General features: G+C 34.8%; 5 protein-coding genes across 5 annotated transcripts; 3 read left to right on the plus strand and 2 right to left on the minus strand.

Moving 5' to 3' along the window:
• Positions 1-54: 54 nt before the first annotated feature.
• Positions 55-2,731, minus strand: LOC129896143 (SWI/SNF complex component SNF12 homolog). The gene is made up of 2 exons (XM_055971976.1): positions 933-2,731; positions 55-513 (listed from the first exon to the last, which is right to left on the minus strand). Exons 1-2 carry the CDS (start codon positions 2,429-2,431, stop codon positions 441-443), a joined length of 1,572 nt encoding a protein of 523 aa, XP_055827951.1. The 5' UTR covers positions 2,432-2,731; the 3' UTR covers positions 55-440.
• Positions 2,732-6,192: 3,461 nt separating this feature from the next.
• LOC129896643 (60S ribosomal protein L17-2) lies at positions 6,193-8,010 on the minus strand. Its single transcript, XM_055972576.1, has 7 exons — positions 7,904-8,010; positions 7,783-7,819; positions 7,634-7,674; positions 6,917-7,147; positions 6,704-6,806; positions 6,555-6,622; positions 6,193-6,408 (listed from the first exon to the last, which is right to left on the minus strand). The coding sequence occupies exons 1-7, from the start codon at positions 7,904-7,906 to the stop codon at positions 6,370-6,372; spliced, it is 522 nt and encodes a 173-aa protein (XP_055828551.1). The 5' UTR covers positions 7,907-8,010; the 3' UTR covers positions 6,193-6,369.
• Positions 8,011-12,694: 4,684 nt separating this feature from the next.
• LOC129895217 (putative pentatricopeptide repeat-containing protein At5g59200, chloroplastic) lies at positions 12,695-15,021 on the plus strand. Its single transcript, XM_055970899.1, has 2 exons — positions 12,695-14,624; positions 14,707-15,021. The coding sequence occupies exons 1-2, from the start codon at positions 12,736-12,738 to the stop codon at positions 14,759-14,761; spliced, it is 1,944 nt and encodes a 647-aa protein (XP_055826874.1). The 5' UTR covers positions 12,695-12,735; the 3' UTR covers positions 14,762-15,021.
• A 3,011-nt stretch (positions 15,022-18,032) lies between these two features.
• Positions 18,033-22,810, plus strand: LOC129895416 (adenylate kinase 4). The gene is made up of 6 exons (XM_055971133.1): positions 18,033-18,250; positions 20,835-20,980; positions 21,135-21,254; positions 21,367-21,534; positions 21,861-21,950; positions 22,341-22,810. Exons 1-6 carry the CDS (start codon positions 18,133-18,135, stop codon positions 22,437-22,439), a joined length of 741 nt encoding a protein of 246 aa, XP_055827108.1. The 5' UTR covers positions 18,033-18,132; the 3' UTR covers positions 22,440-22,810.
• A 98-nt stretch (positions 22,811-22,908) lies between these two features.
• Positions 22,909-25,499, plus strand: LOC129895415 (O-fucosyltransferase 37). The gene is made up of 6 exons (XM_055971132.1): positions 22,909-24,026; positions 24,090-24,258; positions 24,352-24,441; positions 24,539-24,822; positions 24,896-25,154; positions 25,234-25,499. Exons 1-6 carry the CDS (start codon positions 23,380-23,382, stop codon positions 25,447-25,449), a joined length of 1,665 nt encoding a protein of 554 aa, XP_055827107.1. The 5' UTR covers positions 22,909-23,379; the 3' UTR covers positions 25,450-25,499.
• Positions 25,500-26,000: the final 501 nt, after the last annotated feature.

Raw genomic sequence — 26,000 nt, forward strand, 5'->3', positions numbered from 1 at the left:
TAGTGAAATATGTAATGCTCACCGGCATTTGAGGCAAATTTATAAAGACTGAAATCACACAGTACCAATTGTCTGTCCTCCCATTGAAAGGATAAAGTAGATATCAGCTGCTTCTACCAATCACAATAAGTTGGACTACAATTTAGTTCAGTAGAAAGAACTTCTGGTTACAATTTCCTATTCCACCAGCATGCATCAAACAAAACACCACAAAGTCAAGAATGGCTAATTACAAAATGCTGACAGACTGTGAATTCTACTCCAGCCATTAACAATCAAAGCATTAATATCCATCTTCGGGTGCAGTTGACAAATCCCTAACATTCAAGCCCTGCTGAAATACTATATGCTCTTGTATGGTCTTGAGCAGATTACTGGAATGCTTATTATCTATATAAGATCCCCTAGTTTATGTTGTCCAAAAAATGGCCTGACAAGTCCTATTTTCTTGCAGAATGGTCAGCACCAGAAGCATGATTACGGTTTAAGTAGCGGACAACGGCGTCTTCAGTCCTAAAAGGTTCACAGAAAGTAGATTAGATGATCTGAAAAGCTTGTAAGGTACAAATAAATGTAGATTATCTTATAGACAGATCAACCGAGACACTTTCGAAGTTCAAACAAAAACATAAATCATAATGATCGCGAATAAATGGAGATCATGTTTTAGCCGGCTGCATTCTGATTAAAAAAAAAACTTCATACGTTAGATCAGAGATGTTCACAGCATATTCTGATTAAAAAAACCTTCATAAGTTAGATCAGAGATGTTCACAGCATTAAGGTAACATGATAACATTATATTTTTTTCCTTTTGGAAGATATAGTGACCATAATATTGAACAAAAAGAATATCATTATAGAGCATTGTGAACACAGTGAAGTTTAAGCCCAACTAATCAATAATTAGAATACTTAGGAAAGAAGCTTACCAAGTCTGATTGTAGAATTCGGAACGTCTCTCCATTTCTGAATCACGGATTGAATCATCAGAAACAAGCTTAAGATCCCTGGCTTGAGATGCAACTAATGCATTAACAAAATCGGTAGGTGACTGACTAAATCCCAGGAAGAAAGCTCGCCTTCTCTGATGTTCATGGATTTTCTTTACAGCAGTGGAAATAGTTTCATCATATGCATCAATCTCCTTGTTCTTCTCTAAATCAGATAAGAATGTGGACAATTCCTTCGGCAATGTGAAGGGAACATCAACCAGTACATCATAACAAGTGTTCCCAGCTGGGCTACTACCAGATAGTTTAATCCTGTGCTCCAAGTGAATAGGTTGAGGGGCAGTCAGATGCGGATTGATCTTTTGGGAAACCAGGGAAAATTTCATCTTTTCTTCTCCAAAAATCTTCCTCAGAGGAGGATCACAAGTGAACGAGGAGGTTTCATGGGATATCTGTAGCTTTCTAGTTTTTATGTAGTACCATAGAGCAGCTAAAACTCTAGCTCGTGTCTCAACCTCAATACCAAGAACCTCTTGCAAAGCTGGTGATAGTTTAAATTTCTCAGGCATATAATTCATTTCCAGTCTGATGATTGCAGTAAGCTCCTTATCCCCTTTTCTCTTAATCTCAAAACCCTCATGAAGTGCTGGTGATCGAGAACTATCCCACAAAATTACATGGTTATCAGGATAAAGACTCTGATCCAAGTAAACTGTTACTTTCTTGAAGAAAGATGAAAACTTTGGGCAAGAAACACCCAATTTCTGCTCCCTTTCAGATGCTAGAGGACCCGGCCCACCCTCCAAGATCCTCCCGATAATCTTAAGAGACCATGAAGCTGGCTCAGCAGTAATGCTATCAGGATTAGTTGGTGTCTGATTCGCAAAAGTGTTGAATACATAAATTCTAAGGGTTTTTTGGAAACGCGGAGGACTCTTAAGGGATTCCAACATGTCAATCTTCTTTCTACAAAGAACAGCATCAACGCGACCCTCAATTTCAAGCAACTGAGAGTAAAGTGCTGACTCAGGGAAGCTCGCAACCACCTTATCAGGTATAAACTTATCAGAAACTTTGCGCTTCTTCCTGCGCACAGCAGGGGTTAATTCCATGGTCTTTAAAGGTGAAGCAGTTGCTTGGCCATGGCTAGAGGAACCAACGGTACGAGAAGGTGGTCTATGGAGCACTTTTCTAGCACCCCCAGAAGCTGTATTGGGTGTAGGGGATGAGACACCAACATTGGTGTTAACCCCTGAAGTGATGTAATGGCTAAAGGCCTGTGCTTGACCTTGGAATTGGGCATGAGAGCGTGATTCAGATAATTGAAAATGACCAGGGAAGTGGGAAGCACGTTGTGCTGGTGATTGGGAAAAGTGACGCGTTGCTGGTTGATTATGGTTTATCGGTATAGATTGAGGAATTTGCATTGGCCCAGAATTTCCTAAACTAACATTCTTGACTGGATTATTGTTATTCATAGCAAATATCTACTTAACAAAAGCTACAAACCAGAATGCAAAATTAGGGTTCCTTTTCAAGTTTTACAAGCAAGGGCGGCTCAATCCTAAAGCAGTGGCTTTAGGCCCCAAAAAATAAGAAGCAAAAATCCCCCAAATTCAGTTCGCTCAAATATACCGAAGATGCACAAAAAAGAAATAAATTCGACCGATTAAACGAAGAACCAAAAGCACTGAGCAGACATAAGAGGAAGGAGATACATACATATATAAAGGAGAACCAGATCTGATGAAGACGATGTAATATGTTAATATTAATTGTGAGAAGTTAACAGACCATTTGTATTGGCTTATGAGTAAATGATTTTCGGCTATTTTTGAGTAAAAAAAAAATAAGTTGAGCTATCCCAATTTAATTTTTGATTTATAAGTTGTTTTAAATAAGCTAAATCAAACAGGCCCTAAATAGAATATTAAAAATGCATAATACATAAATTGGATTTTACTTGGCTTCAAATTATGACTTTGACCATGCACAAGTAGGTACTTTAATTACGCGTGATAGGCAGATGCTCTGACGTGGATTAATAAGTCAGTCAGTCACTATCAACTAAGTAAAAATTTTACCCGTAGACTTCGGTATTGAATCAGGTGTCATGCAGACATATATTAAATCGTATACCACATCGTTGCATATGGGATCGGATGCCATGCTTGTATAAATTGGATCGGGTGTCACGCTGACACACACTAACTATTGGAATGAGTGTCACGTTGATACACTAACATTTTGGGTGTAAGTTCCATGAGAAGACCATTATTGACTGATTACTTGTAAATGAATATGATTTCATGTGTGATGATTGTTGTAATTGTAATCGACACAAATGTAATTAACCATGTCCATTAATTGTAATTGACACAACTCTAATTGACCATGTCCATTCTATGTAATAATTGATGCGAAAAGACTGATAATCTGAAGGTTATTTGTGTTACTATATTTGTGGTGGTTAGATGTGTTTCCGTATTCCATTTATAGAAAAGTATGGGTGTAAGAAGCACAGTTGGTTGATATAGGGATGAAGTGACTAGGTCATGCCTTGTGAAGAAAGTCCAGTCTAGGATAATTAGTGAAGCATTGCTATAGAGCCCGTTTGGATGGGCTTAAAAAAAAGTAACTTTTATGTATGAAGTGTTTTTAGAACTTTAAAGTGCTGAAAGTTATTTTTATAAATAAGCAGTTGAGTGTTTGGATAAAAGTGCTTAAATAAGGAAAATTATATGAATTTTAGGGTTAAAAGAATAAAAATGGTAGTTTGGGAATTTAGTTAAAATATGAGGGATATAAAAGAAATTTTCATGGTCAAAGAAAATGACTTTAAGCACTTGAAAAAAAAAGGTTAGGAATCCTAACTTTTCATTTTTAACTGACTTTAAGAACTTTCTGGCTTAAAGTTAATATTAGGCAAACACGTCCAAAAGCTGAAAAGGGGCTTTAAGTTGATTTTGACCAACTTAAAACCAATCCAAACGGGCTCATAGTATATTATGTGGTCAAGAACTAGATTGTGGTAAAGAGAAACATGTATGAGTATAGTGAGTGGGTTAGACGGATTTGGGGTGATGTGTAGTCGAAAACTCCTCTATGGATGATAAGATGGGATAGGCCATGATTTGTATTAATGTTGGCAGTGGACCAAGTAGAAGGTTGATATCATGATATATACTACTCTTGTTATGTCACTTGGCATAATTTGATTGCAGGATCAGTGATATTCAATATGTGAAGACAAAAATGATTCTCAAACAGCTTCTACTCTTCCTTCCCATTGGTGGGAGCTGTGTCGTTATTCTATTTATATATTGTACTCTTGGAAGTTCTTGTACTTGTTTAGACTAGTATCCTTAGGTGTTGGAATGTTTTTGATAATTAACCTTAGAGTTTTAATTTAATATCTAGTGACTCCATAATTCTTTTAGGCTGTTATATATTTTATATTTTGTTAAACTTTCGCATGTTATACCGTTTAGGGGACTGAGGGTTTTCCTACTTAGATATTAGAGTAGGTGCCCGCAAACCTATCTGACTCCTAAGAAGTTGCTGGCTTTTCATCAGCCGTTGCGCGCTAGCGCGCTAGCCTTTTCCCAACCTAGTAAAGGGGCCGAGACAGCGACGGGTTCTCTGCCCCTACGGGGATGGTGAAAAGTGTTTGTAGCGTCAATTTGTCATCTCTGCAGCTTTCCAGATTTTGTATTGAACGCATGGCTGTTGGTTCTTTCTCAGTCAGGCATGTCTGTGCTGCGCCAACGGGGATGGAGGAGATGCCCCGTCAGGAGGTGTTAACTCCTCGCGCCGCTGCCGCCGTTTCTAGGACCGACCGACGCCTCGAGAGCAGATTTCCTCCATCTTTCAACTCTTTTTTTTTTCATTGTTCCCAGGGATTTTTTGGGGAATCTTATTTCCTCTTATCGACAAGCAAGGAGTTTTCTCACCAAATAGCAGTTGCACCGATGAAACAAGGGGAAACCTATAGTTTGTTTGATAGGCCCGGAAATGCTTCTTATTGGTTCCCTGCCCCCTATCGATGTGAATGGATTTTTAGACTAAACCCAAGACTTATTTCCTAACAATAAAATTCTTTTTTTGAAAGGCCAGTAACAATGCGATATAGATGTGTGAACCCATGATCGAAGTATTATACAATGTGGTGATACCTACTAGATACACTAAGTAAGGTTTGAATTTAAATCTAATATTTATTATTCATTTCTAAAATTGGTAACACCTCTCTAAGTGGATATTAATAACATTTTGGCGTTCTAATTAACTTACTTTTTTGAAAATTTCAAATGTATCACATTGAAAATTTCTAATGTTTCCAGCATTATAATTTTCTTAAATATAATTAAACCAAATGTATATATTAAAACGTGTAGTACTGAATATAATATCATACAATCAATGAAATCAAATAAATTTATATCTTGAATTCAAATTTTCGTAAAGTTCACTCATACTCTCAAAATCCTAGAAATGCCGCTAAGGCGAACAAAATAACCTTAAGCAAGAAAATTCTTCAACGCGATTTGCTCTCCAAATTTTTGGGAGAAAATGGAAGGATGATAATTTGATCTAAAGAAAATTTCTCTATAGAATGCTTTCTAGTGTATGAACTAAAGGATCATTTGGTTGGGGGAATAAATTATCTAAAAATTAGTTATTCCACCAAATAAAAATATCACTAGAATTTTGAAATAATTAATTTTAAAATAAGTCATACCATAATTTTTTCAATCAAACATAAAATAAACTCATCTCGTAAATTATTCCCGATATTACTTATTCTTTATTCTTCGTGCCAAAATGAGCACTAAGAGCGTCTTCCAAGTACACTCGTGCTCTTCAACTACAAAGGCCTAATTTCGAAAAACATGGCTTTTAAGTCACATCCTCTTAACAATTTGAATACTCCTTCATAATAAGAGTGTTTTAGGTCCTAAAAATCACCAATTGAAATGTGTATCCTCTTAACAATTTGAATACTCCTTCATAATCAGTGTTTTAATTTCTAAAAATCACCAATTGGAATGTGTATTTGGCAATAGCATATACTTTACGCGCGTTAAATACTAGTGTGGTAGAAGGCAACTCCTTGAATTGGTAATGCAATAGGGCACTTAATGAGCTAAATTACGTCATTACTGCACGGCCCTAAAACAACAATCAAACTACTCATACTTAAACACACACAGACGAGTAGGTATAGGAAATGAAAAACTGAGATCCAAAATTTCCAACGTTCTAAGATATAAATTAAGGTAAACAACACAAGTTTCGGAATAGTAAGAATAGGCAAAACAGCAAAAATATCTGGAGAAACAGCTGCTGGAATTGTTTCATAACAGACTATAAGGACATGAAAACTTAACACCTTCTGCATTCTAGGATTCATTGCTCACGCCTTTGTCTTTCTAGGAGCCAACTGAGTCTCCGGCTGCATCAGAATGAGGATATTTTAGGCAAATTTCCAAATAACTGGTATCCAGGTGGCAAAGAAAAACAAAAGGCAAGCTATATGCAAGTGCAAGATTACACTGCATAGGCAAGTCGTAAAATAAACAGTGACGGGGAGTAGTTTACCTCCTTCTTGACGGACTCTTCCTTCTCAGACAATACCAACTCAATATGGCAGGGGTGAGACATATAGGCTGCAAAAAGCAAAAGTGGCTCAGATTGAGATAATAATCACTAGATACAACAAGAAGCAGTAAGAAAATAAGAAAACTTGCGGTTAATTCTTCCATGTGCTCGGTACGTGCGACGTCTCTGCTTTTGTGCTTGATTTACTTGGATGTGAGATATGTAAAGTGAATCCACATCCAAGCCTTTAACCTAAATAAGTTCGAATGAACAACAAAATCAGCTTAAGGAGGTGTAGAACAATCAAGAAAGTTGTGATTACTCCTCTTTCTAGGAAAAAACACAACCTAATCAGGCATTACCTCAGCATTGCTCTCAGCATTTTTGAGTAAATCTAGAATAAACCCTGCAGATTTGACGGGCCAACGTCCTTGGCCATTTGAATGGCGATTCTTTGCCTGAGCAGTACGACCAACCCCACGACAAAAGCGTGTGAAGGGAATGGCTTGTTTGTGGGCAAGAACATCCTCTAGATATCTCTTGGCCTTGTCCAATGGCATCTTCCTAAGAGCATGTGCTGTCTCTCGTGTATTCTGTAAGTAGACAATGCATATATATATATTTAGGTCACACACTTGGGTGCAACGCAATAGGCAATCTTGCTAAGTTCAAACTGAAATTTGCCCCCACCACCCCACAATTCAATCATATATCTGCTTAAGACAAAAGTTCAAACTTGTAAATCTTTTATTTATCCATACCAGTTATTGCTCGATACTCATCTTGACATTGTACTATGGCAAAATAGAATCCAAAATTGTATGTCGTTTACTCATGCCCACTTGCTCAAATCATCCAAGTTAAGGTATAGAATAAAGTTACCCCCAAAGTGCAGTTGATGAGTATGCATAGCTTATCTACTTACAATACATTGTGTTAATCTTTGGGTCAAGTAAAGTCTAGTTTGTAAATAATTATTGTTACTTAATTACTTTAAAAAGGCACCAATTCTTACAATCATATATGTAACAAAAACTAAAAGCTCCAAGCAATCGATAATGAACAGAAAAATTACGCACCTTGAAATGAACTCGGAGACTTGAACCCCTGGATTTGCAAGCTAATGCCAGAACACAAACAACCCTCAAAATTATATTTAAAAATAACTCGGATCTACACATATGAAGATATTATAGCTTATTGTATGCAAATCAAATTAGGTACTCACATTTGGTGGGGTTATCGGGTTCCTTCGAATACTTCACCTACATTAACCAAATGATTCCCACGTAAGTAAAACTTATAAGGTTATTCCACGGAATGATTCGACGGTGAATTTGTTGGCTTACCATGGCTTCCGGCGATTGCTGCTGCTACTCACCTCCAGCTGCTTCCGTAGGTCCTTTCTTCGTTAACCCAACAAGAGAGGAAATTAACAATAGGGTTTTCAATTTAAATTAGACGAAATAGGGTTTTACATGTCAATTGGGCTATGCTAGTCGGCCTTTTAAAGTAATGGGCCTTCCAACTTATTTGTTCCCCAAAGTAAATCACAAAGTAATGGGCCTTTTAAAGTAATGGGCTATGCTAGTCGGCCTTTAGATATGCTGAGTATTCCTAAACTAAAGTGGTAGAGAACAATAGTCCTTATCTAAGAAAGGTAATTTCATTTCTAAAGGCTTAAACGCATGATTAAGAAGGGGTGTCTCGCCTATTTAACTTATGTTCCTGATGTTGTTATTGATAATCATCCTTTGGAATCAATGTTAGTGGTAAATGAGTTTCCAAAAATGTTCATTATTAATCTTTCAAGCATTCCGCCTAATGGAGTAATGGTGATATGTATTTGGTATTAATTTGGAGTTAGACACTCAGTCAATTTATTCCCCTTCATATCAAATGGCTCTCACAAAATTGAAGGAGCAGATGCAAAATTTGTTAAGTAAATATTTATCAGGCCAAGTGTTTTCCTTAAGGTGATCTTGAAGAACAATGATGACACCATGAGGTTTTGTATTGATCAGAGATTTAAAAAACGTTTTTGGGGCGAGTTTCGGGGCGAGCTCCAGGGCGGGACGTATCAAAAACGCTCCGAGTGCAAATTAAAGGCGTAGATCCATAGGGCGTAAGTCTTAAAATTAAAATTTGGGGCGTAAGCCTCGGTCATAAAAACGTAAGTCCTACGCGTAAAAACGCACACTCCGAACGTTTTGTTGGAGGGGTTTAATCTATTTTTGGTTTAAATCACTTTTATTTTATTGTTGGTGGAATAATATTTATATTTTATGTTATCATGTTTTTTTAGGTTGTAGTGATTATTCTAAAATGTATAAATAAACTCGTATCGAAAATGACATTGCTATAAAAAAAAATTTAGATAATCATGTCTGCAATTAATAGGATATATCTTTCATAGCATTATGTTCTTGAGACAAATTTATTCATTTTTTCGTCACTACTCTTACACTTTTTATCTTTCTTCTTCTTTAAAGTATATAAATAATAATAAGTGCAAATATTAATTGAGGGTGAGAAGAACTAGTAAATGTGAAGATGAATAATAATTTAATTTTATCTTTAAAGATTATTTTGGCTATTATCATTTTTTGTTTGTTGTTAGTTGTTACCTTTCACAAATAGTAATTATCATACTTTTGTTTTCTATATTAATAATTATGAATACCTTTCTCAAATAATAATTATGATATTTTTTTCTATATTATTGGTTATTTATTAAAAAAAATTTGTAAAATCATTGAAAGTTTTACTTTTTCTTATTTTCTAAGTAATAAAATTATAAAATTGAATATATATGAGATGTACGCCCCATGGATTCATGGGGCTTATGCCCCATTTTTCATGGCTTACGCTTTGCTCCATACTGCATAAAACACCTCATCATATGCCTCCGTCTTTTAAAACACTAGTATTGATTATAAACAATTGAACAATGTGGTCATTTAAGAATAAGTATTTCATTTTGTCTATTGATGAATTGTTTGATCATCTCTAGGAAATCTCGATTTTCTTTATGATTGATTTGAGTTTTGGTTATTGTTAACTAGGGATTAGTGTAGATGATATCCATAAGGCGACCTTTAAGAACCATTATGATCACTATGAATTTTTGATTATGCATTTCAAGTTGACCAACGCCGTAACAATATTCATGAAGTTGAGGAATATGGTTTTCAATCCTTATTTGACTTCACTTGTTATAGTCTTTATCAATGATATTTTGAGAAAAGTATGTGCAACATTGAGAACTGTGCTCAAGACTTTGAAGAAATGACTTTGTGCAAAGTTTTCTAGTGTGAGATCTGGCCTAGTCGTGTTACATTCTTAGAGCATGTGGTTATCAAGATGGTATTATGGTAGGTCCGACGAAATTTGAGGTTGTTTGAGATTGGGCTAGGTCATTTTTGCTTATCATGATTTAGGATTTCATGGGATTGATTGGTTACTAAAGGAGATGTATAGAAGGTATCTCTTTTATTGCATCTCCATTGACTAAACCAACTAAGCAGAATGCCACTTTCGAGTGGTCTAAAAAGTGTGAGATGAACTTTTAAATGATCAAGACATTGTTGACTCTAGCCCCGATTTTGACCTTGTTGGTCAAAAGTGAAAGCTTCACGTTGTATTATGATGTTTAACCTATCGGTTTTGAGTGTGTTTTGATCCAAAAGGGTAAAGTGATAGCATATAATTTGAGATGGTTGAGGGTTCACGAGAGCCTACTCATAACTTGAAATTGGCAATGATGGTCTTTGTTTTGTAAACTAAAGGCACTACTTATATGGGGTGCATTGTGAGGTGTTCAAAGATCATCGTAGTTTTTGAATTTATTTTATATTTGAGATATATAAATTTGAGGTAAAAAAGATGACTAGAGTTGCTTAAGGATTATGATGTCATTGTCTTGTATCAGCCGAGAAAGATAAATATGGTAACAATGTTTTGAGTTGAAAGTTTGTTAATACGGGTAGTTTGCTATGCTACAGGAGAAGGAGCGTCTTTTGACCATGAAAAAATGTTTAGTTCATGGCTAATAACTTCATAAGAATAAAATATTTGGAGCCTGATACTCATCATGTAAAGTATGAGTACGAAAGACTAGGTGGTATTGTAAACAATAAATTTTTGAGCCGAGAAAAATAAATAATCGAGATCAGAAAATTGAAGTAACAAATAGTAATATTTGATTTCAAAATATAGTACGTGTTACAATCTTTATGATAATCCTCTGATTCTTCAAATAATATGGAATATGTTGAACTTGAATTTGATTTAGAGTCAAGGGCTTAAATAATTTGATCTTGAATCTTCGTCTTCAAATTTGGATTTGAATTATTCGTCACGAACACTTGTATGGTTATGACGTATAATAAATATGAACAAGTAAATTGATCTTGAACTTTTTGATAGTTTCCTTCGTTCTTAATCTTGAACTTGAGCTTGAATTTGATTATTTGAACTTTGTAGCTTTGTAGAAAATTTGTGACATTTGATCCACGAGCTCTCTTTTTGATTCTTGTTCTTTTAACCCCCCCTCCTCTAAGAATAATGAGAACTCCTATTTATAGTTGTAGGGAGTGGTATGAGAGTGTAATTTGATTGGTTGGTTTGACTGACCAATCAGATTTCCTTGGTGAAGAGCTTTAATTTGATTGGTCAAAATATGCCACATATACACATGACATTATTATAGTGACTCATTTAATTTGACTTAGATTGCCACATAACTTCGACACGTGACATGATTTTAGTAGCTTATTTAATTTGATTTGGATTGCCACATAATTTTTATTTAATTTGACTTGAATTATTACATCGTTTGAATTATTTTCTTACATTTAATATAATCCAAATTAATTTACGAATTTAAATCAAATATAATTTTAATGTTTACAGGTACAACCCAGAGTTTGGTTATACCTGAGTGGCAATAGAAGCGAATTGCTGTAAAATTTCAATTGAAATAATACAGAGTTTGGTTGACTATATAACGAAAAATTATCGCCATAATCCACATAATTAATTTAGTGTTTTATTGGCAATATTAAATAATATAGTGCGTTAAAATATGCATTATTTTTTCGGGAAAAATATAAAATAAAAATATTTTTATTACAATACAAGAATTAAACTAAAAGAATACCATTTTAAAAGTAAGATGTTAACGTACACAAATAATTTCAGAAACCTATTTTGTTTTTATTGATTTTTTTAAAAAAAATTGAACCAAATTTTACAAAATTCAAAAATCATTTATTGTGAACATTAAGTAAGCGTTTGTTCATGCAATTTTATCTCATGATTTCAAATTACGAGATGAAATCAACGTTTAAACATGCAATTTTACGTTAATTTAATCATGAGATGAAATCTCAAATTCACCAAAAATCATGATTTGAGAATTTCAAATCATGATATGAGATTTTTCAAATACAAAAATTGACCACAAGTTTATATTTTGTAAAAATAACTCATATTTATTTTATATATATCTACTAGGCATTTGTTTCATATGTAAATAAAATTTATAATTCATATCATTACTTTTAAAACCGTTATATCTCATATAACGATTATTCTCTCCAATATAAAATTTATTTTTACTTCAAATCAATTCTTGATCAAATTTATTACTACTTTATTCAAACCGATGTTTAATAGAGTAATAAAAAAATATCATTATTATATTGAATGGAGAAGACTAATTATTGTGGTCAGTGACATTAATTACAAAAATAGTTTCTTTAGATACTAAGAACTTGAACACTACAGCTTATGTTTAATTTTATTTTTTATTATTAATTAAAGTTTAATCTATAAATATTGTATTGTTTTTAAAATAGCTTTGTAACAATGTATAATGCGATTTTATAAAAAATTTCTTATTTGACAAAATTATATTAACAATTAAGACAATTTTAATAATTTTACAAGATTTTTATATTCATAAAAAAATATATAACATAAAAAATTCAAATCATATATTCAAACAAAACTTTATCTTCTTCAGGTAATTTCATTATGATAATTTCATTTATATTGCATGGCCGACAAACGGGCCTAATGATGTTTTCTCGTGAACATGTTGGAAATGCTGTAAGGAGTTAACATCAGTTTGTTTTCCCTCAAACCACCAGTCTCCTTTCGGATAATTAGCTCCTTCATGCTAGGCGCCGCCGTCACCGCGGCGTTACCACCTATTTCTCCGCCATACCCGAACTCAAATCCCGTCAGTCTCCAAAATCGAAAGCAGCTTCTCTTCAAGTTACAGAAATGCAAAAGCATTCAACACGTCACTCCAATTCATGCTCATATAATCAAGAACGGCAACCCCAATGACCCCTTTATTCTATTCGAGCTTCTTCGCGTTTGTTCCAGATGCTTCTCCATCGAATATGCTTCCAAGATTTTCCGACAAACCCCGGACCCGAATGTATTTCTCTACACTGCTTTTATTGAAGTGCTTGTGTCTTCAGGGGCTTACTCTAATGGAATTAAAACTTATTTTCAGATGATTAAGGATTTCATTTTACCTGATAATTATATAATCCCTTTGGTTCTTAAGGCATGTGAGTCTGCATTAGATTTTGAGAGCGGCGAACAAATCCATTGCCAGGCCGTGAAATTGGGATTGAGTTCGGACAGGTTCGTGAGGGTAAAGCTAATGGAACTTTATGGAAAATGCGGTGGGTTTAATGATGCCAAAAGGGTGTTTGATGAAATGCCTCAAAGAGATATTGTTGCCTCCACGGTTATGATATCGTGTTATCTTGATCATGGATTAGTGGGTAAGGCAATGGATGAATTTCGGCTGGTTTCTACTAAGGATAATGTTTGCTGGACAGCTATGATTGATGGGTTGGTTAGAAATGGTGAGATGAATTTTGCATTGGAGTTGTTCAGGGAAATGCAGATGACGGGTGTAAAGCCTAATGAAGTTACGATTGTTTGTGTTCTATCTGCTTGTGCGCAGTTGGGAGCACTAGAGCTCGGTAAATGGGTTCATTCGTATGTGGAGAAGTATAACATTGAAGTTAATCATATAGTTGGTTCAGCTTTGGTGAACATGTATTCAAGGTGTGGTGATATTGATGAGGCAGCTAGCCTTTTTGAAGACTTGAAAGCTAGAGATGTAACCACTTATAATTCTATGATTGTGGGATATGCATTGAATGGGAAGAGTACAGAGGCAATCAAAATATTCCAGAGAATGAAACATGAAGGAATTAAACCGACGAGTATTACCTTTTCTGGTGTTCTGAATGCGTGCAGTCATGGCGGGTTGGTGGACATTGGATTTGACATCTTTGAGAGTATGGAAACTGAATATGGAATTGAACGACGAATTGAACATTACGGATGTATGGTTGATCTTCTTGGTCGTGTAGGACGTCTTCAGGAGGCTTATGATTTTATACAAAAAGGCAATATTGCTCCAGACAATATAATTTGGGGATCGTTGTTAAGTGCTTGTAGAATCCATAAAAATTTCGAACTAGGTGAAAGGGTTGCTAAGATTCTACTGGAGTATGGTGCTGCTGATTCTGGAACATATATTCTTTTGTCTAATGTCTATGCTTCGCGGGGTAAATATAAGGAAGCAGCACAAGTGAGAGCAAAGTTGAGAGAAGAAGGTGTCCAAAAGGAACCAGGTTGCAGTTCGATTGAAGTGAAAAATGAGATTCATGAGTTTCTTTTGGGAGACATTAGGCACCCAGAAAGGGAAGCAATATACAGTAAATTGAAGGAGCTGAATCATATACTGAAAGAGGAAGATTATGCTCCCGCAACCGATGCCATCTCACAAGATATCGAAGAACACGAGAAAAGATGGGCCTTGAGCATACATAGCGAAAGACTTGCAATATGCTATGGCTTGATCTCAACCAAACTATGTACAACAATAAGAGTTGTAAAAAATCTTAGAGTTTGCAATGACTGCCATTCAGTTATTAAGCTATTATCGAAGATTACACGGAGAAAAATTGTTGTAAGAGATCGGAATAGGTTTCACCATTTTGAAAATGGTGTTTGTTCTTGTGGTGACTATTGGTAAACATAACATGTTTTTTCTCTCTACATTCTTGATATGATGCTAGATTGTCGATAATGGCCATTTTTGAGTCCATTTCAGGACTAATCCAGGCAGACAGAAGTTGAGAAGTAAGAGTAGAAGCTGTAACTACTGAGGTCATTGGTACAAGCAAAGTGAATGAAGAGAGTAGCATGAATATTTTATGTACAGTGTTGCTCAGTTACTGGCAAATAGGCCAAACATATTACCCTTCTACATTGCATACATTGGGGAGGATTTGAGCCTGTTATCTCTGTATTCAAAATTATATATTGAAAACAGATGAAACATTAGATTAATTAAGTTTCCGAGTCCAATGAAAAACTATATTTGCTTAAGGAATTTTATCTCCCCACAATTATCCAAGATTTGGATTAATTCTTCCAAGGATAGAACTGAACACTATTCTGCAATATGGAGTATCTCTTCTCAACTCCTTAAAAGCTAGAATGAGTTCTTTTATATTTATATATAAGCAAACTAGTCTTTCTTTCCCTATCCAATGAAGGACAAAATTCTCATGTAAAAAGAACTTCATTCAAATTTAATTTCTCACCATTTCACACTATCCCATGACTTTATTACCCACCAAATAAGGGTCGTGGTAAAGTAGTAAGTACTCCTTTATTCTTAACCAGATGTCTTAGGTTCGAGTCCGTGGAGTCGCCTTATTAGGGAGTGCTTTTACCTATCAATGTGGGACTTCTCGACTCGTATTTAGATATAATTAAGCTCCAATATCGTACGCCAAATTTCTCTCTTTGTGATGACGTTGTACCTTGTACTGTAAGATTACGTGCTGAAATTTTGCCTTATCCATCCATTGCTTCTGGTGTTTGCCAATGTATTGTGATTCCTTATTATAGTAGATTGTCTTTGCTTGAGTTATTTTAGAGTAGTGTTCTGTTATTGTTAAAGAATACAACAATTATAGTTATTCTTTCGTACTAAATAGTTGTTTTCAATCAATTAATTTGTTATCATACAAATTTCATATTCAAAACCAAGTACGAATGAATCAAGATTAATATATAGAGCTTCGTAGAAAATATGTCATATATATAATTTTAAAAAGGTCAGACGAATTGATCCGTAGGGACTTTTAAATGTATATTTTCTATATATTAGTTTATAATATAAATATTTTATATATAATTAATTTATATTTGATACATATTTGGCTAGTGAATGATTTTTGAAAAAATTACACAAATTCCATAGTGCTAAGATCTAATTACATCCTATCCCTACTCTTTTCTAAATTACAAAAATTCTTTAAATTTGGTGGAATCCGGATACATTCAAAACGTCCTGGTATATCACGTAAAGTGATGTATATGACTGATAAATCGCGTAAAGTGATGTATCTGACGTTCCTATACATCGCATAAAGTGATGTATCTGACCGATACATCGCATAAAATAGTGTACCTGAAAATAGGAAGGAATAAAAAAATTTATAATTTTTTCAAATAATAGAATTTTTTAAAAATATAACAAAATAAATCATGTATTTAGATAATTTTTCCATCGGGCCAAATATGTTAAACCCCTTGATCAAAAGCATGTTACATTGAATTATAAGAGCCGAATTTTTTGGGACCAATCAATAGAAAAGTGCACTTTTTAGTTGAACTTCAATGTTAAATTATTATTTTTGTCTATGCCAAAAATAATTTGTTATCTATTTATTTGTATTTATTTGTTATCTATTTGTTATTTGTTTGTTGTTTTTCTCATAAAGCTTTTAATTTTCTATTCTTATCTAACATTTTTTATGCATTTATGCTTTTACTGAGCCGAGGGTCTCCAGGAAACAGCCGTCCTACCTTGGTAGGAGTAAGGTCTGCGTACATTCTACCCTCCCCAGACCCCATGTTGTGGGATTTCACTGGGTTGTTGTTGTTGTTGTTGTTGTCTATGCCAAAGTAGTGTCCACTCTTTTAAAAAAAGAATCTTCCTAAAGCATATAATACTCACAAAAAGTTACCATATGAGACTACCTTTATGCTTCTATATCTTAACTTTTTCTCCATATATGCTCTAAAGATTAATATCAAATGTGACCCTACATATTTTCTCGATTTTGAAATTTCCAATTATCAAACTTACTAAATTAAGACCACTCGATACAAAGAGAGAGAATGATATATTGTGACAAAACATTGATTTTATCCTTGGGGTTCAAAATATATTTTGATTTTTTATTTGTCTTTGATCAGGTCCTTCCTCGAATCTTGCGCATAGCGGAAGCTTTAGTGCACCGAACTGACTTTTTTATTTGCCTTTGATACTCATTTTGAATCTTAATTAATTATTTACATCAAATAAAGTTTATTTAAAAAGTAAATATTCAATAATATTTTATTTTGAGAAAATCATACTATATAACTATTTAAGACATAATATTACCAAACATATATTTTTCCATATTACCTAACATATATTTTACCTAATGTACCATAATTATAAAGATCATTACTCAATCTTTTGTCGTTGCCATTCACATTCACATTCAAACTCACGTTCTCTATATCCAACCCCATCTGTTGTTGTTGTCATTATTTCACTAATAAATTATTGAACTCTTTTAAAAGAAGTTCGAGCACTCTCTACATTATCGCTGTTATTGTTTCACCAAAAAGTTAGCATAATTTGTTAAAGGAAGTTCAACGACCAAATAATTGAGTTACTTGACGTATAAAGTCACAACTTTAACATTATGAAATTGTAATTATTTGATGTGCTATCCATATGAAACTTGTTTCCCAAACTCAAGGCATAACTTGAAACAATGATTCAATACATAGGCTATAAGATTTAATATTGGAGAATCGTAAACCGTTGAAAAATTAAAATTTTAAGAGAATTTTCGCAAATAATCACTATAATAAACTTAATCAGGCTCTTTAGCTATAGTATGCATATTTACGTGCTGTAGTTATAGTTTAAGTTGTCTCGTTTATATAATTTGCCGATTTGTATAATTTATGAGTGAATTTGTATAATTCGCGGGTGCGTTTATATAATTGAGCTATTTTTGTATAAATTCGAAATAACGAATTTATACAAACACAAACATCTGAACTTTAAACAGTTATACAAATTATATTATACAAAATTACATTATACAAAAGTTATACAAATTTCAAATTATACAAATGTTTGAATTATACAAACTCAAACCGTAATTTATATAAATATTATGAATAAATTGTATAATGTATCTGGTCTTTTTTCTTGCTTAATTTTTATTTATTGTATGAAAATTATTTGTAATTTGTAGCCTGATCTACGTAATTAAAGTGGTAAACAAGGGCATAATAGTCATTAGGATAACACCTTACGTTGGTTCGCTTCCATTTTCTCAAGCGTTGGAATCTCCGAAATCCAACACCCGAAAGTGTCTCATCTCTCTGTTTTTTTTTTTTTTTTTTAAAAAGCTCAAAAACAGCCATTGCAGAGAGTTGGTTGAGGAGAGAAAAAATGTCGACATCTGCTGCGTCAGTGAACTTAGAAGATGTTCCCTCCGAGAGCCTTATGTCGGAGCTCCTCCGCCGCATGAGGTGTTCTTCAAAGCCTGACAAACGTCTTATTCTCATTGGTAATAATAATAATAATAATAATAAGAATACTTGCAGTTGTTTGTCTTCTTTATTCTTTACATCTGCTTTCTTTGTTATGATTTGTTTGTGTATATGCGTGGCGTTCGCTATCAAAATTCTTTCTTTTGGTTGTTTATATGTTTTTTTCCATTCAAATGGCTATCAGATCCACATTTTTTGCCATGTTGTTGGAGTGGGATTTTGTGAATGATTAGCTTATTACTTTGTTGGGTTTTGCTTTTTGCCCCAAAATTGCTATCAGATCTACAGTTTTTTCTAGTTTAATGGAGTAGAATTTTGTAAGTGGGTAGTTTATTTCTCTGTTGGATTTTGCTTCTTGGGGTTCTGGGTAGTGAGGGAATTTGTGTTTACTTGGAAGCAAGATGAAAGTTCTGGAATTTAGGGGGATTTTGTGGTTTAAAGGATGAGGAAGGTTTTTCTTGAAAACAGTGAAGAAATTCTAGAATCTCTGCTTAGAATAGGTTTGCATTTGTTAATTTTGTAAAGTGAAGAAGTGATGGACGAGTAAAATTGCTTGTCTTAATGGGGAGAAAATGGATTACTGAATCATGGATGTAAGAGTTTGAAGCCTTTGGGTTAATATTTTTGTAATAATTGAGAAATTCTTTGTGGTTTGAAACTTGGGAGACGATGGGCCTTCCCTCTTACCCTGCTCCCACTAAAATACCAGGCTCCTTATTAGTGGCAGATTTTGAATTTGTGACGGGCGCCTTATCTATACCTCCTGCATTGATTCCTTACCATTGAGCCAAAGTCCTAGGGGCACATTTGGGTTAATATCCTGTTTATTTGGGAAAACAAGTTGACATAGAAATAAAGGAACTTCTAGGTACTATAGATGCGTCTGATGTTACTTATACAAAAATAAAATTGTCTGATGTTGAAAAGTTTAGAAGATTGGTTATGAGTACTAGGGAAGTAAAAGAAAGATACTATAAAGTCAGAAGCAAAAAAATAAGGAAATTGAGGTTGGCACGAGAAAAAAAAAGTGATACTAAGAGGCATCAAGATGATAACTATAATATGACAAGCCAGTAGAAATGCCACGCTTTGCCTTTGTATTGATATAGGAATGCAGAACGCTTCATCTCAAAGGTGTGCGCCTCCTTCTGCAGCATTTCTAGAATTGGTTTGGAGTTGGATGACATGGAGGATATTGATAGAAGATTAAATATTACGAAAATAAGAAAATTTTGTGTCTCTCACTCATTCTAGCAAGTGCTTCTACATGCTCTGAGCTTGTACATAATTATGCTTATTTTTAATATTTTTGAATTCTTGCTGTTGAATTTGGTTTCAAGTCTAAACAAATAATATGCATAATCAAGCTGCAATAGTATTTCTTAAAAGGAGTAACGAGTCAACCATGCTTTCAAGTTAAAATAGGTATTCTATCAGAGCAACTGGTTTCTTGACTATTTATTGGTTATTTGAACAATACAATCCTAGCTTTCACGATACAAGACAATGAAAGTTCCAGTCAAGTGTACATAAATCTGAAGGTGATTTCCATATTCTCTTGTTTAGTTTTTGCTAATATTGGGAGGAAGTAGCAATACCCTTCTCCAGTAAAGCACTCTCTCTATATGCTTATATTCCATGGTGATTTTCCTTTTTGGAATCTCTTTGTAATCCAAGTTATTACTTGCTCAACCCTTGCAATGGTAAACCTGGGTTTCAACATACCCAGTGAAGTCCCACAAATGGGGTCCTGGGATGGGGATATAGCCAGACCTTATCCCTACCTTTTTGGGTAGTGAGACTGTTTCTGATAGACCCTTGGCACAAAAGAAGTGTAATCAAAGCTGGAATGTTAATATATATTCACGTATGCTGTATACAAAAGTATTCCGGTCCACTAGTGTTTCCTTAAGTTGACCGATGGGGGTAATTGTTGCTCATCCAGCGTCAAAAGATATCTCCAAAAAAAAGACCTCAAAAAAATAAATTAGCTGTTATGTTTTTGCATTTCAATGATTAAAGACTTGGATGTCTTCTATGCATAACAGAAAAAGTAGCTTACCTGGTTGGTAGCATATGACCTTTTAGGAGCATTGTCCGCAATAATGTATGTAGAAAGGAAAAAAACTTTCCTATGGATTCCACATGCTTCGAAAAGGAGACTAGACAATAATTGGCCTCCAATCTCATGTTGGGTCTTTTGGTCTTTTTTTCTTTTCTAAGCTTTTTGCATAATGCTCGTAGGGGGCTGATGTGTTGGTGGTTCGAAAGTTTAGCCAAGGATTTATATTTGGATCTGGGTTTGGAGCTGGTTTTTCCTTAATGAGTTATAACATTTTCCTTTTCCCAATTGCCTAGTATTTATTTCATGGCAGTAGTGTTTTAAATTATTGTTGTAGTTTCTACGGACAAACAATGTCATCCATGCGCTCAAGCTGAATTCTTTTGGGTGTTGACTTGTCATCATATGGACTTATACATCGAATTATGAATAGTTCTGTCATGCTTTGCCAGATTTTTGTGATAGATAAATCTATAGATTTTTCTTCTCTCCAACTATTATAGTGTTAAGATCTCTAAAAACTTAAAAATATTCTGCAGGCCCACCTGGATCAGGGAAAGGAACGCAATCTCCTATCATTAAAGATGAGTATTGCTTGTGTCATTTAGCCACAGGGGATATGCTGAGAGCTGCCGTTGCTGCCAAAACACCTTTGGGAATTAAGGCAAAGGAGGCCATGGATAAGGTCATATTGAGTGTTCTTTAACTTATTATTATTATTATTATTATTATATATTTCTGACTTATCCTGCTTCGTTCAAGTTCCAACTAGAGAGTATAAGGGAGAACACAATTGGTTTTCCTTTTTTCAGTAAAACTGTTTTGTACTATCTTTTCAGGGAGAACTTGTTTCTGATGACTTGGTTGTTGGGATCATAGACGAAGCATTAAAGAAGCCATCATGTCAAAAAGGATTCATTCTTGATGGGTTCCCTAGGACTGTGGTGCAAGCTGAAAAGGTTATTTTCCTGTTAATCCTTATTTATGTTTATGTGAACTTTATGTGCAATTCCTGTCAGCTTCGATTGAACCCTTGTAGTAGGATTATGACGTCTCTCTCTATTATTGCAGCTTGATGTGATGCTTCAAAATCGAGGGACTAAAGTTGATAAGGTCCTTAATTTTGCGATCGATGATGCCATCTTGGAAGAAAGAATTACCGGACGTTGGATCCACCCAGCTAGTGGTCGGTCATACCATACAAAGTTTGCACCTCCTAAAGTACCTGGGATAGATGATGTAAGATAATAGAATCAAAGTTTATTTATTTTTATCTGTTTCGATAATACTCTCTTCCCCTGTCACTTGTCAAAAAATAAAAAAAGTACTGTAGTTTTTGTTTGCTGAAGGTAGTTCATTGTAATGTGTCTACATACACTAAACAACTGATTATTTTACAATTTTAGCAATTTTTTTGTCTGCTATGCAACTTAAATTCTGTCAGACAAACTTAGCTTCACAACTTTCTCTATCAAGGACTTTGTCAACCAAAAAAAGGAACATTCTATATTAAGGATAGTTCTCTGACATCTGACTCTAATTCAATTTTATTTGTCTACATGAAGGTCACTGGAGAGCCTTTGATACAACGTAAAGATGATACTGCTGCTGTTCTCAAGTCAAGGCTGGAAGCCTTCCACAGGCAAACTGAGCCGGTAAACAGCTGTTATCTCTTACTTATTGAGGGGAAAGGGAAAGAAAAAAAGAAGGAAAAACGTGTGTGTATCTAGTTTGCTCTGGTAGAGAGTTGGGAAAACTAGGAAATGCATTTGGAAATCTGACATAATCTATAAGATGTTTGGCAACATTTTGCGACTTTGACATTCAAAGTGTTGAAAAGAGATTTTTCAGTTTGCAATTGAAATTTGAATATAGCCCTTTCACTTTAGGACAAACATTATATACACGGTATAACTGTCATTTGACCTAATAATGTTTATTTGATTTGTTCCAAAGATGTATAGCCAATAATCATTTTTGTAGTCTGTTTGGGCTCTTTGTTAGTTTATGTCCTTCATGCTAAGCTGTATTGGATTAATGTACAGGTCATTGATTACTATGCCAAGAAGGGTAATGTAGTGAATCTTCCTGCTGAGAAACCACCACAGACGGTCACAGCTGAAGTCAAGAAAGTTCTCTCCTAATGGAAGGATGCCAACTTATTGAAAATGGAACTCTGAATTTTGGTCAACCAGTTATATTTCTATTTCACTTTTATGGCACTAGCTGGTTCAACCCATTTTGAACATCAAGAAGTGTTGGTGAATTTATTTTACTTTTGACATTTCTATTTAGTGAGTTTTTGCAGAGCATGCACTAGGAAATGACACAAAATTATTACCCTTACCCAACCAGAATGAATTCAGAGGAGACACAATCAGGAGCCACCATTTTGAGTGTGTAGGAGGGTAATAGAAGCGGTTTCTGGGTTCTGGAAATGCTATTTTCATATGTCGGAAACATTAGAAGAATAATCCATGTTATGAGAAGAAATAGAAGACACTTTCTGGTTTTATACTAGTCGTCTCGTGATTTTTAAGCTTCTTTAGTGATTAAATCTTGTAAGTGCAAATTGAGCATTCGAAGATAATAGCTGTTCCGCCACATGCTTTATGAAACACACAGAGATCTTCTAAGTTGGAGAATGAAATAGATAAATAAAGTGTATGTTCCTATTACTAATTCAGCGACAAGCCGAAAATTGAAAACTCCCACCATCTTAATAAAAAAATCTTGACTTCGCCACTATTTTATTCCAACTTTTCAATCGGGACTGATAATCCCGGATGATAATGTCTGGGCCAGGCACTGCAATGAGCTGAAATCTCACTCACGGGCCTAAACGACGAGCAGCAGAGGGATCTCTCTGCAATTTGTGGGAAAAAAAATAAACAGAGGAAAACTGCAATATACATATGTTTGAGTTCTGGCGGGAAAGGACGAAAAGAATATTGTAACCAACTTTAACTGTTTATAATATCTCCCCCCTTCATCACTTCTCTGAAAATTTTCGGTTATTTCACAGTTTTCTCTCTAGAAAACCAAATCTTCCATTGAATACACAGAGAAAGCTCTCAATCTTCAATGGCGCGAACAAGAAATTCTAAGAGCTCATCATTCATCTCTCTGAACCCATCATTTTTCATTCATTTGTTCTCACTACCTCCATTCAATTCCCTCCATCACTACTCACCCAGGAAGAACCCAAGAATCACCCAAACATCCCCATTTCTCTCTTTTTGTTTCATATCTCTCCTCATTACCCTCACTTTCTTTGCCATTTTGTTTATCTCATTCACAACCCTTTTCCAAAATTCAGTCTCGTGCTCCGATACTTCTTCTTCTTCGTCTCCTCTGTTCTTAGCCTCTGTTTTGGCTGCGGCATCATCAAGATCAGGCTCTGTTCAAGATGAACCATTTACTCTGTCCACCGGAGCGATGGTCCCCTTACCATCTCATGGGGCGGTTGGGAACTTTTCTGAGGAGGAGAAAGAGTTCTGGAAGCAACCAGATAATCAGGGGTACATCCCTTGTTTGGATTTCAGTCTCAAGTACCGAAAAGTCTCTGCAAAGATTTCGAAAGAGAAGATGAAATTTTTGGTTGTTGTGGCTTCTGGAGGATTGAACCAGCAAAGGAACCAGATTGTTGATGCAGTTGTTATAGCAAGAATTCTTGAAGCTGCTCTTGTTGTTCCTGTTCTTCAAGTGAATCACATTTGGGGAGATGATAGGTAACTTTTGAATTTCACTTCAAGATTTTGTCATTTCACTGATCTAACTTTGGCTGTCTGCAGTGAATTTTCGGATATTTTCGATGTTGAGCATTTCAAGAAGACTCTGAAAGCTGATGTTAGAATCGTGGCGTCTTTGCCATCGACACATTTTGTTTCTAAGCAGACCATCAACCGTGAACTTCCTTTTCACGTATCGCCACTCTGGCTTAGAGCCAGATTTCTCAAGCAAGTAAGAAAAATTGAACTGCTCCTTTTTCTGTATTACTTCAGTTAACTGTCTAGAGAATTGGTTAAACTTTGTGTTAAATTTTTGTTTGTATAGCTAAACCAAGAAGGTCTACTTATATTGAAAGGATTAGATTCTAAGCTCTCCAAGAATCTTCCACCTGACTTGCAGAAGCTCAAATGCAAGGTAATATAAAAAACTGCAGCTTGTTTTCTAAGCTAACTGTTTGACAGGAAGTTGGGAAGAAAAGTAAAATCACTGTTTTTTGTTGCAACTTGAACAGGTTGCATTCCATGCACTAAGATTTGCAACTCCAATTAGGGAGCTAGGTTATCAGATCGCTAGAAGAATGTGGATTGAGGGTCCTTATGTTGCGATCCATCTCAGGTTAGAGAAGGATGTGTGGATCAGAACCGGATGTCTTACCGGTTTAGGCAGGCAATATGACAGTATTATAAGTAGTGAAAGGGATTCTCATCCTGAATACCTCTCTGGCAAATTGAACATGACTCATGCACAACGGCGACTTGCTGGAATGTGTCCCTTAAATACATCAGAAATGGCTAGGTAATACCGTAAAGTCCTTGAACATATCTTTTGTTTATGAAAATCAAATCTCAAATGGGGCATTATGTTGCAGATTTCTGAAGGGGTTAGGAGCACCAAGCAGCGCTCGTATATATGTTGCTGGAGGAGAACCCTTTGGAGGCACACAAGCTATGCAGCCTCTACAAAAGGAGTTCCCAAATTTAGTGACAAAGCATACATTGGCACGAAATGGAGAGCTCACTCCATACTTGGAGAAGTCTTCTACATTGGCAGCCATCGACTACATTGTGTCTCTGAGCAGTGATGTTTTCATCAATTCCCATGGAGGTAACATGGGTCGAGCTCTCGAGGTATATATCAGTCAGTCATACCTACTTACAGCCATGAATGAACTTGTTGTAACATTGTACAATTCTGATTGTTGGTCAGGGACATAGGGCATATGTAGGACACAGAAAGTACATAAAGCCAAACAAGAGAATGATGCTGCCATTCTTTGAAGATACATCTGTACCTGAGCAAGAATTCAAAAGGTTAATGAAGAAACTGCATAGGAAAAGTCAGGGGCAGCCTGAGCCAAGGGCAAAAAAGATTGATAGAGATGTAATTGCATACCCTGTCCCTGAGTGCATGTGTAAGCAATAATATAAACACTTTTTGTATGCAAATATTCATACTATGGTGAGTTTGTTTCATATTTTAATCTTTCCACTTTACTATACTGAGCGAAAAAAAGATCATTTGCAATCACCCCAGAATATTGTAGAATCATAGAGTAAAACATAGATGTGAGAAATATTTTAAACTTAGCCTATCAACTTCTAAGAGCATATATGCCTAAAGATGGGAAATACCTATAGTGGCACATATGCTTAATAAAGTGTATTCCATTCGATTTTAATCTTTTACCATAATCACATTGCACTAACTATAGCAAAATGCATATATTCTTGGTGTCAGAAGAATTAGCAAATAGAAACGAAGTGACTAAAGTATCATCTGTTTATTCAAAATAGTAAGATTTGGGCAGCCGGATAAACTAAAAGTTCCGCTATCATATGGAACAAATTAGTAAGACATGAACATATGAGTTATTCATAGTGAAACATCTAATATTTCGAATTCTGAGTTTTTAATTTCTTTTTCTAATGTGCGTAAGTGATTGCAACCAAAAAAAATAATTAATAATGAATTTT

This window comes from Solanum dulcamara, chromosome 7, assembly GCF_947179165.1.
Source record: "Solanum dulcamara chromosome 7, daSolDulc1.2, whole genome shotgun sequence".
In the NCBI taxonomy this organism is placed as follows: domain Eukaryota; kingdom Viridiplantae; phylum Streptophyta; class Magnoliopsida; order Solanales; family Solanaceae; genus Solanum; species Solanum dulcamara.

Bases quoted from the DNA above. Each gene is read 5' to 3' on its own strand.
- LOC129896143 (XM_055971976.1), bottom strand. From the start codon at position 2,431: ATGAATAACAATAATCCAGTCAAGAATGTTAGTTTAGGAAATTCTGGG. The intron at 514-932 runs GTAAGCTTCTTT...TGAACCTTTTAG, and splicing joins GAATTCTACAATCAGACTTG to GACTGAAGACGCCGTTGTCC.
- LOC129896643 (XM_055972576.1), bottom strand. The intron at 7,148-7,633 runs GTGCGTAATTTT...GTCTACTTACAG, and splicing joins GTCTCCGAGTTCATTTCAAG to AATACACGAGAGACAGCACA. The intron at 6,409-6,554 runs GTAAACTACTCC...ATTCTGATGCAG, and splicing joins AAGAGTCCGTCAAGAAGGAG to CCGGAGACTCAGTTGGCTCC.
- LOC129895416 (XM_055971133.1), top strand. From the start codon at position 18,133: ATGTCGACATCTGCTGCGTCAGTGAACTTAGAAGATGTTCCCTCCGAG. The intron at 18,251-20,834 runs GTAATAATAATA...AATATTCTGCAG, and splicing joins CAAACGTCTTATTCTCATTG to GCCCACCTGGATCAGGGAAA. The intron at 21,535-21,860 runs GTAAGATAATAG...GTCTACATGAAG, and splicing joins AAGTACCTGGGATAGATGAT to GTCACTGGAGAGCCTTTGAT.
- LOC129895415 (XM_055971132.1), top strand. From the start codon at position 23,380: ATGGCGCGAACAAGAAATTCTAAGAGCTCATCATTCATCTCTCTGAAC. The intron at 24,442-24,538 runs GTAATATAAAAA...CAACTTGAACAG, and splicing joins TGCAGAAGCTCAAATGCAAG to GTTGCATTCCATGCACTAAG. The intron at 25,155-25,233 runs GTATATATCAGT...ATTGTTGGTCAG, and splicing joins ACATGGGTCGAGCTCTCGAG to GGACATAGGGCATATGTAGG.
- LOC129895217 (XM_055970899.1), top strand. From the start codon at position 12,736: ATGCTAGGCGCCGCCGTCACCGCGGCGTTACCACCTATTTCTCCGCCA. The intron at 14,625-14,706 runs GTAAACATAACA...AGTCCATTTCAG, and splicing joins TGTTCTTGTGGTGACTATTG to GACTAATCCAGGCAGACAGA.